The sequence below is a fragment of the Pelodiscus sinensis genome, chromosome 1, assembly GCF_049634645.1.
Source record: "Pelodiscus sinensis isolate JC-2024 chromosome 1, ASM4963464v1, whole genome shotgun sequence".
Taxonomy (NCBI): Eukaryota; Metazoa; Chordata; order Testudines; family Trionychidae; genus Pelodiscus; species Pelodiscus sinensis.
Window position 1 is genome coordinate 237,493,876 of NC_134711.1, and position 11,009 is coordinate 237,504,884.

General features: G+C 47.4%; 1 protein-coding gene across 1 annotated transcript in view; it reads right to left on the minus strand.

Moving 5' to 3' along the window:
• Nucleotides 1-6,087, minus strand: part of CUL4A (cullin 4A) — a 69,069-nt gene extending 62,982 nt beyond the window's left edge. Inside the window, exons 1-2 of the mRNA XM_075918528.1 lie at nt 5,370-6,087; nt 2,542-2,657 (exon numbers count right to left, since the gene is read on the minus strand). Coding sequence (XP_075774643.1) covers nt 2,542-2,657; nt 5,370-5,523 — 270 coding nt within the window. The 5' untranslated portion in view covers nt 5,524-6,087. The remainder of the gene's footprint in view (nt 1-2,541; nt 2,658-5,369) is intronic.
• Nucleotides 6,088-11,009: the final 4,922 nt, after the last annotated feature.

Below are 11,009 nucleotides of genomic sequence, written 5' to 3' on the forward strand. Positions count from 1 at the left end.
TCTCTTATCAGGAATTATCTACACTAATCAATAACAAACCTAAAATATAAAAGATGATTATAACTTTTGGTTACGTGGCAGACCAACCTATTTAACATATTGGGTTTCTGTAGACCTACTGGCTTCCGTTCATAATGAGTAAAGACCACAAAGATCCAGGGGAAAAAGACCCTATATGTACAAGTTCCATCAGGCAATTAAAATGATCCGTAACCACATTTCTAGTCAGAGCTAAATTATCCTCTCTTTCCTTCCCTAAATAAATAAACAAGCGTGCACAGAAACATACAGTGGAAACTTGCTAATTAGCACTGATGACTAGAAGATCTGTTATGAACTGCCATTATGAATTAAGTTTTGCACATTAGTGCACAAACAGGTGAAACTACAGTTTCCTTGCTTCTTATTTTATGATGTATACAAAAATCCATCCTGCCCCTTTCTTCCCACACATCAAAATTCTTGTCCAGGCCTTGATGATTTCATGCCAATGCAACTATAATCTCCTCCTAACATTTGAAAACAAGTCCAATGAAATTACAAACGCCTGGACTTGTGTCAAATAATGCATAAAAACATGATCATAAAACTTTTAAATATGGACCTATGTTATTCAACTGGAATGTGCGCTTACAAAGCCCAGTATTTAAATAATGCACAGTTAAATTGTCTTATTTAAAGAATTAACTACATTATTTTATTTTAAATATAGTAATGGATTAAATAAACTATGTTTAGAACAATATGTTAAATATCCCCATGAGATTAGGGAGTAAAGGGCAATCTTTACCCATAATTATTATTTTTAGGTCTTTGACATTCACACCTAATGCACACTGCTAGGTTCTCAGCATGCTCCCTGCTAATAACTCTACAGAACTCCAATGAAAGCTGTAGACCACTTCCAGTGATATGCAATTTCTGAGACCATGATACTGCAAAGAGTACAGCCCAGCAAAAATGTGAATGTCCACCTTATATCCACAGATGTGGATGCAGATGTCTGCAGACCATATTTGTAGACTGGATGCAGATACAAGTTTTGTATCCCTAGAGGGCTATAGCAATGTTTAACACATGTCCAAGTAGAAACTCATTCATTTCAGTTGCACAGTATCATGAGCTTTCTCAGGCACAATCCATTTCATCTCAAGAAGTGGGTCGTGCCCACAAAAGTTCATGATACTATTTATATTTTTGTTAGTCTCTAAGGGTATGTCTACACTACCCCGCTAATTCGAACTAGCGGGGTAATGTAGGCATACCGCAATTGCAAATGAAGCCTGGGATTTGAATTTCCCAAGCTTCATTTGCATAAGCCGGGCGCCGCCATTTTTAAATCCCGGCTGGTTCGAACCCCGTGCCGCGCGGCTACACGCGGCACGAACTAGGTAGTTCGAACTAGGCTTCCTAGTTCGAACTACCGTTACTCCTCATTCCACGAGGAGTAACGGTAGTTCGAACTAGGAAGCCTAGTTCGAACTACCTAGTTCGTGCCGCGTGTAGCCGCGCGGCACGGGGTTCGAACCAGCCGGGATTTAAAAATGGCGGCGCCCGGCTTATGCAAATGAAGCCCGGGAAATTCAAATCCCGGGCTTCATTTGCAATTGCGGTATGCCTACATTACCCCGCTAGTTCGAATTAGCGGGGTAGTGTAGACATACCCTAAGGTGCTGCAGGACCATTCGCTGTTTTTTAAGTTTTCTTCTAAATGTGAAATGATACTTTGTTGCCCACTCAGTCAGTACTAAGAGTGTTGAGACTCTGAAAATTAATTGTGACAATGAATATTGTAACATTGTTATCCTTTTTCATGGAAGCAGGGCCGGCCCACAACATTTTGGCACCTGAGGCAGGGAGCTCAAATGACATCCCCATGCCACCTTTTCTTCTGCCTGCCTGTTAGGTCTCTTGTGCCCTCCTTCCTCCAGAACAGCACTCCACCATCTCTGTGCATTTAGAGCAGAGAAAATACGTATGCACCAGCAGCAGACAATTTTCTACACTCTGGGTCCTAGTGGTGCCCCCCGCCCCTCAGTTCACCTCAAGGTAAGACCAGCCCTGCATGGCAGGTCACAGCATGCAAATAAGAGAACCAGTTATTACTAGGACTCTGAGTACCTGCATACTCTAATGAGCATAACATCTCATTTCAGCATACAGAATCAGCAGAGATTGGAAGAGTACTACAACTTATAGTCTCTGCCCTTTGTCCCTCATTCTGACTCCTGCCAAAATACATGCTTCCATAGCCTTCAATATGACTAGCATTAGTTAGATGAACCCTAATCCTGCTAGTGCTCCATTATTCCAGAAAATTCCAAGGAGAACATTTGGGAAGTCACTGATCTGGAATATGATAAACATGTTAGGAACAGAACATTGAACTGATCCGTAGTCAGAACAATATGCACTGTAAACATAAAAATCCCATTTACATTTCCACTGTTTAGGACCATGAAAATTCTAAAGAAATCAGTATTATATTCTACCATTTTCCTAGTTTTTCTAAAAAATACAACACAAAAACTTGTCTCTTACCTGGTAAAGATCTTCAAGATTGTATTTAATAGAGGTGCTACTTTGTATAGCTCTCACTGCTTCATCAAGCTTCTGCCAAGTGTCCTGAGTGTAATTATCAGGCAATTTAGGTCTTTCTGTAAAACCAGTTAGAGGTAAGTGGAAAACTGAACCATCAGTTAGGGAAGCAAAAATCCCATTTAAAATGTTAACAAGATAAACATATAACATCAGGGGTTGCTCCAGCCAAGCCGGGCAGGGCTTGCCACACTGCACCACAGGCAGGATACTGCTCCAGCATGCTGGACTGCTCCCCGTCCGCTGTGCAGCGACCTGGCCAGGCTAGAGCAGCCCCTTGTCCGTGGCGCACTGCTGGTGGGGTTGCTCCAACCAGGCTGTACACCAGTTAACTAGCCACTCAGTAAGCATCACCTCACTGGGTGATGCTTACCAGTAACCGGTTACCTGTCTACATCCCTATAACCAATACGAGTTATGTCTTTTTAAATACTATTTAATAAGGTGACAGACACATTGGGTTTCACTTCACACTTTAAGCTTGATTTAAAAAAAAAAAAGGAATATTTGCAATACCATATAACATTGGCAAAAGCCACTAAGGGCTGTTTTTATCTCAGAATGGTGCATACAAAGGCCCAGCTGCCACAAGTTGTTTTACATGGGCTGCTCCTCTTCACATACACAGATCCCCAATAAAATACATCTGCACAGATAGAAGAGCCTGCATGATCCTGGACAACATTTGTTAAACATGTCCAAGAATACTATTTCAGAATGCACTAATGACTAATTAAGTATTACAATTTAAGATTTTTTTATTTAATAAAGCTTAATTTAGCATTCCAAATTCTAGCAAATTAGTTTGGTCTACTGCAACATCTTCGACACCATTCTTAATTAGCTTTAACACTGTCTATACTAGTTTTATTTCAATATATTTTCTTTAAAAAGTATCTGACCGCCAAACCATTGCTATACGTTATCTCTAACTACACTGCATGTAATAGAACTTTCTACACATAACATATATTTGATTTCAGAACTTGCTCTTAACTGAAACGTTAGAAAGACTGCAACACAAACTGTTATACAGAAACTGCATCACTTAGCTGAAAAGGCAATACTAAGACAGTACAGTAGCCAGACACTGGACTTGTCTGACAGAATGGTTGGGTTCTGTTGCCATCTACATCACTGATGTGCTGTGTGACCATCAACAAATCACTTCACTTTTTTATGCCTCATTTCCTAGGAGTGTAATAGTATAGTCAATAATCGATAAGCAAAAGCTTATAGATAATTGCTATAGACTATGTGCATTCCCCACCCCAACCCCGACAGTAAATTTTTTAGCAGCTCAGCTCAGTCCTGGCTTGTGCTGGGTCCAGGACCAACCCCTGCTACAGCTCTGCATTTGAAGTGTATTAGTAGCCGGGTGGGCAGGCAGCCCAGCTCAGTCCAGGCTTTCACTAGTCTGGAACCAACCCCCTCTGTGGCTCTGAATTTAAAGTGTATTAGGAGCCAGGCGGGCAGGCAGACTGGCCCAGTTCCGGCTCATACTGGGTCTGGGAGTTCAGACACACACACACACACGCACAGTCAGGGGCTGCTGCCATCCCGCGCTGCTGTCTCTGTGTGAGAAGCAGCAGCACAGGGTGACAGGCAGCCAGTCAGTGAGGGGAGATGGTTTTTAAACTGGCCTCCCTCATGGACCAGCCCCCGCCTGGCACCCCACGCTGCTGCCAAGGGGCTCCTCAGGAGTGGGGCTAAAGCACGCTGGTTGCTGGCCCGGCTCCTGGGGACTATAAAATAGTCAAGTAATCGAAAAGAACTCATGAGGTTAATCAACTGCTCAATTAACCGATATTTAACATCCTTATCATATCTCCTATCTGTAAGACAGTAGCAGTGATGCTGGAACCAGAAGTGATGGAAGTGCTCTGGCATCCCAGGCTATGACTATTAACAACAAACACCAAATACAGGGCTTCCATCATACACATTCCTAACTACAAAAAATTGTTCCAGCCCCTTGGGTAAGATTAGCCTGTCTTTGGGAGCAACAGATGAGGGTCCCTTAGGATTGCCAGGTGTCTGGTTTTGAACCGGACAGTCCAGTATTTGAGCTTTCTGTTAAGGAAACAAATTGAGAAAATACAAATGAGAAAGTATAAATGTCCGGTATTTTCTAAATAAGATGTAATGTAGATTGTGATGTAATGTCAAGTGTGTCCAGTATTTTTGTTGAAACCATCTGGCAATGCTAGGGCCCCTAGGCTCAGAACCTCGCATATGTAAGTCAGCTGAATTAACTTCCTTGGGGCTACAGGATCAGGCCCTTGTCTGCCAAAAAAAGTCACTGCCTATACATAGGAGCAGGCTGAGTAAGAGCCCTTGTAGCTGTTGAGACAAAAGTTAGCGGAGTTAAGGCCTTTTCACAGTCACTTTCCAGAGCAAACCCAGCCTGGCACCTATTTCTTGGGGAGGAAGGAACTAGAGCAGCCCCGACACCACCCCACCTCGGGAGCGGCGCTGCTCTCAGAGGGTGCAGGCTGCACGGGCTCCCGGGGCTCGAGCTGGAGGCTGCACAGCGCCCCCAAACCACAGGGTGGGCCGGGCACCTGGGCTGGCTCCCCCGCCTGTCAGTGTGCGCAGCAGCCCGCAGCCAGGGCCCCTCCCAGCCGGGCCCGGCGGCCCCCTCAGCGGGGAAGGGGCGGGGGCAGCAGGGGGCCGAGGTCAGGGCCGCGGGGTCCACCGGGGGCCCGGCCGGGAGGGGGGCTGGACACGGGACGCCTCGAGCCGCCGCCCGCTCCCCGGCCCAGGCCCACCTCTGAAGTTCTTGATCACGAGTTTCTTGGAGGCGGCGGCGGCGGCAGCAGCGCCCCCGGCCCGGGCTGCCGCCAGCGCGGCGGGCTTGGTGAGCCCGTTGGTGTGTTCCCCCAGCGCCGGCAGGTGCGGCTTCCTCTGCGGCTCGCCGGCCATGGCCGCCCCCTGCGCGCTGCCCGGCCTCGGCCGCCTGCTGGCAGCGGCTGCGGAGAGTCACCGCCAGCCCGGCCTCCCCCCGCGGCGCCCCGGCTCCGGGGGCCCCATCAACCCCGCCCCGCTGGCGAGGGGGAGGGCGACAGGCCGCGGCTGCAGCCGGCTCCGCGCACAAGATGGCCCCCGAGGCGGCCGGGCAGGGGATTCGCGGGGGAGCGGAGGCGCCTGCGGGGCGGCCCCTGGCTGGACTCGGACCCTTCCGCGGCGGGGCGGGCGGGAGAGCAGTTCCGGCCCGGGGACACAGTGAGAGGAGGCGTCGCTGGGCTCCCCCTGGAGGCCCAGGAGAAAGCGAAGGGGTCTCGAGGCTGGCGCAGGCTGGGAGCACGGGGCCCAGGGCGAGCAGCGGGGAGCGCCCCGCTCGGCGTCTTTCCTCCCGGCCCTTCTCCGCGGACCCCGCTGGGAGCGGTTTCCAGCCGCGTTACTTCAGCCCGGTGAAGGAGCAGCACTGAGGCGCTCCATGTTTTTCAAGCGGCCTTAGTTGACCTAGGCACCGGGTTGTCAGTTTAGGTTGGCCGGATTTCTGGAGACTTCATCACATGACCTGTAATCTTTCATTCAAGCTTAGTCTTTAATTCTTGGGAGACCCCAGGCAAATCAGGGAGGGTTGGCAAGTTTCAGCGTAGCTGTCATTCTTTTGCTATTCTGTTCAGATTAGCCAGTAGGCACAGTGCCTAGGGCCTATGAAAAATTTAGGGCCTAAAAAAAAAAATCATAATTGACTCAAAAATAAGAAAACTACTAAGTCACACTTAATAATTTGCTATTTGTATTAGAATATACATTCAAATTTTGAACATCATTAAACACAGGTGTATTAAATCTTTAGTCAACAAACAATATAAGAACTAGTGGTCACCAAGTGAAATTAATAGGCAGCAGGTTTAAATCAAACAAAAGGAAGTTTTTTCTTCACTCAGCACACAGTCAACCTATGGAACTCCTTGCCAGAGGATGTGGTGAAGGCTAGAATTTTAACAGGATTCAAAAAAGAGCTAGATAGATTCATGGAGGTTAGGTCCATCGATGGCTATTAGCCAGGATGGGTAGGAATGGTGTTCCTAGTCTCTGTTTCCCTGGAGGTGGGTGACAGGAACAAGGAAGGAATCACATCAGGATTACCTGTTGTGTTCCCCCCTCCCCCATGACATCTGGTATTGGCCACTGTCGGCAGACAAGATACTGGGCTGGATGGACTATTGGTCTGACCCAGTATGGCCGTTCTTATGTTCTTATATGATAGTGGTCTATAAAATCATGACTGACATGGAGAAAGTAAATAAGGAAATCTATGTACAGTAAAACTCCATTGGTCCGGCATCCAAAGCTCTGGCACTCCTGATGGTCTGGCACCATCAGGAACCCGGAAGTGCTCCGGGCAGCCGGACAATTGGAGCTGCTCTGTGCCGGGCTTCCCCAATTCAGCCGCTGCTGAAAATGACCAACAACTGAATCGGGGAAGCCGGGGACAGAGCAGCTGGGGTGCTGCCGGGTTGGTCCCATAGCGTGGCCCCTCGGCGCTGCGGGACCAACCTGGCAGCACCCCAGCTGCTCTGGCCCAGACGTCCCCGATTCAGCTGCTGCTAAAACTGATCAGCAGCGTCTGAATCGGGGATCCCTGGGGCAGAGCCGGACTATCCGAAGGGGGGGCTATGAGGGGTCTGGGGTGGCATTCCCCCCACCCCAGACCCCTCATAGCCCCCCCCTTCTGATAGTCCGGCATATTTGATAATCCAGTACCCCCTGGGTCCTAAAGGTGCCGGATTATCGGAAGTTTACTGTACTTGTTCTTATAACACAAGAATTAGGGGTCATCAAATGAAATAGGTAGCAGGTTTAAGACAAGCAAAAGGAAGTATTTCTTCACACAGCACATGGAATTCCTTTCCAGAGGATGTTGTGAAGACCAGACTTTAAAGGGGTTCGAAAACTAGATAAAATTCATGGAGGATAGGTTCATCAATGACTACTAGCCAGCATGGACAGGAATGGTGTCTCTAACCTCTGTTTGTCAGAGCGTTGGGAATGAGCGACAGAATGGATCACTTGGTGATCCTGTTCTGTTTAGGGTTGTAAGTGACTAATCAACCAGTTGACTATTCGATAAGCAAAAGCCTATCAAATAGTCAACTAGTCACTCCCCTCCTCTTCCCCCCCCCCCCCCCCCCGGCTTGCTGCCTTTATCACAAAGAGGCAGCAAGGGAAGGGAAGAGAATGCGGGTGCTGGAGGGAGCCGGCTTAAAAGCTGGTTCCCTCTAGCTCCGAGGAAGGGGGCAGGAGTGCAGCTAACTTTGAAAAGTACAAGAGTCCCTGATGGGGCTCTTGTACATTTCAAAGTGGAAGTGCCACATGGAGCCTGGGGTAAGTGGGAGACTCAGAATCCCACACTGGCCCCAGGCTCCACATGGTCGCTTCCGCTTTGAAATGCACAAGAGCCCCCACTGGGGTTCTTGTGCATTTTAAAGTTGGAATGCTGCATAGAGCCTGGGACCAGGCTCCAGGTGGCATGCCAGCTTTGAAATGTACAAGAGTCCCTAGCAGGGGTCCCCCGTTGACCCCAGGGCTTCCACTTTGAAAAGCACAAGAGCTCCCACTGGGGTTCTTGTACATTTCAAAGGAGGAACGTGGAAGTTCTTATCGACTAATCGAATAGTCGATGGAAATCCCATCAACTATTCAATTAATTAATCAAAATTTAACATCCTTAGTTTTGTTCACTTCCTCTGGGACACCTCTCTTTGGCCACTATTGGAAGACAGGATACTGGGCTAGATGGACCTTTGTCTGACCCAGTATGACTGTTCTTATATAGGTACCTGAGGTGGTTATGTAACACCATGCATCTTGTGAATAAAACTGGCCAAGATAAAAAAAGTTCATACTATTCATCCTATTAAAGACAAAGTCCAACATTTCTTGGAGTTCTAGTTTCCTCTTCTCAGCCTGAAACACATCTTAATTTTCAGAGTGATGAACACCCACTAAATGAAATGGTGTCTCTGACAAGAAGGGCCCAGGGCTTCACTAGCTGTTTGTTGTTGTTGTTGTTTTAATTTCCCACTCTTGCTATGGTTGTAGCAGCTTAAAAAATAGTGAATATAGGAGCACAGGTATAGACCAACCCATGTTTTAACCATCATGTCATCTAAATCTACTCAGAGCAGATGTAGACAGCACACTGTTTAAAATCAGCACTCTTACCATAGAAGAAGCTGTATCAATAATAACAACAGTAGAGAACTGGACATTTTTTATGTTTATGGTCATTTGTGAAATTTTTTACCTTAATGTACCATGAAGGGTGTTAATAATAGGATGTAAAAGTTTAAATGGTTAACTGATACTAGGCTTACTGTTAACCAGATCTTACCCCTTAACCCTGGCCACATCAGGCTGGCCAGCCAGAGACCCTAGCCCTGGCCACTTCAAGCATGTAGGTAGGGCCCTGGCTGCAGTGGGTAATATAACTCATGGGGCTTCTGCCCCAACCACAGTGGCCAGCCAGGACCCAAGAGACAATGGTCAGGCCTGCTAGCAGAACCTCTGCCATGGAACAGGCAGGCAGGATCCTGGTCACAGCCATGTTGGAGCAGCCCCAGCCCAGCCCCATCCGTAGGTAATAGGCAGGACCTCAAACATGTCTGCAGTCCCAGCTGCAGTGGGCAGGAGTAGCCTCACTCCTGTCCATGGCTTGCAGGTGAGACCCCAGCCCTATCCACAGAGTGCCAGCCAGCCTAGAACAGCTGTGGGCTGTATCTGGCCAGCCCCACTGGGGGTGTGTCTAGACTACAGTGGTTTGTCGACAAAAGTCCACTTTTGTCGACAAAACTATACCTGCGTCCGCACTGCCACTGAGTTCTGTCGACAGCTGTAAACCTCATTCTACGAGGAATAACACCTTTTGTCGACAGAGTTTTGTCGACAGAAGGCATTATTGCATCTACACTGTCCTTTGCGTCCACACTGTCATGTCGACAAAGTGGCTTGCTTTGTCGACAGAACTGGATGTAGTCTAGACGCTCTTTGTCGACAGAAGCTTTGTCGACAGTATCTGTTGACAAAACTTTTGTTGACAAAAGCCTGTAGTCTAGACGTACCCTGGAACGCCAGTCCTGGCTACTCTTAGCCAGCTCACCGAAGCAATCTCAGTTCACTAGTTAAATGATATAATTTTAATTGTTTAAATGGTTAACTTTTTAAACTAATATTTACATCCCGAGTTAATAGGCCACCTCACCTTGAATGGTCCCTTGAAATATGTACTAACTACTTGTGCTGAACAATCTGTTTCAACTTGTATATAGCTGAGGCACTGAATACATTTCCCAGACCAGAAGAAAAGCTCTGTAATTTAAAAGCTTGTGTATCACCCAGTAAGAGATGGATCCAATAAGTGATATTACTTAACGCAGGCCCGGCAAAAGAGTTTGCAGGGTCCAAGGCAGCATGCTGTGGTTGGCTGCACTGCGTGGCTGGGCAGCACCCAGCCAGGGTAGTGAGCGGGTGGGCGGGCACTGGGTAGTGCAGGGCCCTGAAGGCACATGGCTCAAGGCAACTGCGTTGCCCACCTTGCCCTAAGGCTGGGCCTGACTTACCCACTGGTTTTGAACCAGATGTATACGTAATCCTGAAGATATGGAATAATCTCTCAGAGGGTGCATCAACATATCTAGTTATTCACCTAGTTTTACAACAGGCTACATAAAAAATGCTAGCAAAGTCAGTATAAACTCAACCTTCATACAACTATTTTAGGGATGTAAAATCCCAGTTAATTAGACGGTTAAACATTAGGTTAATCTAACATTTAACTGGTTAACTAATTAAGCAGTATCTGGGTAGGGGCTGGGGCTTTTACTGGCTCCCAGCTCTTGGCCCCTAAGCCCCGCCAGCCCCTGTTGAGGATGGACAGGGTTCCCCGCGCACAGTGGCTGCTCCAGACATTGGTGCAGTCCCTGCCTGTGAGGTGCCCAGGCTTGCCATGGATGGGGGGATGTTCTGCCCGAGAGCAGCTCCTGTCCACAGCCAGCCCCCTGTGGGACTGGAGTAGCCACCTGCCTATGGCAGGCGAGCAGCTGCTCCAGCCCCCACCAGTTATTGGTTAATCTTTCACATCCCCAGTTTATACTACTATCTATACTATACATTGTAAAACAAAAGGAAAAAATACATAGCACTTTAAAGATTAACGAGATAGTTTATTAGCTTCAGGGGGTAGCCTAGTTAGTCTGTTACAGGAAAAAAATGGTCTGGTAGCGCTTTATAGACTAACAAAATATGCAGATGGTATGTTAGTCTTTAAAATGCTACCTATTTTTTTCTTTTGTTTTACCACGATCAGACTAACACGGCTACCAATCTATTACTTTTATACAGTGTAAGTAATATGTTCCACTGGATGTGTCTTGTACGGTTAAAGTGGGAAAGCAGGC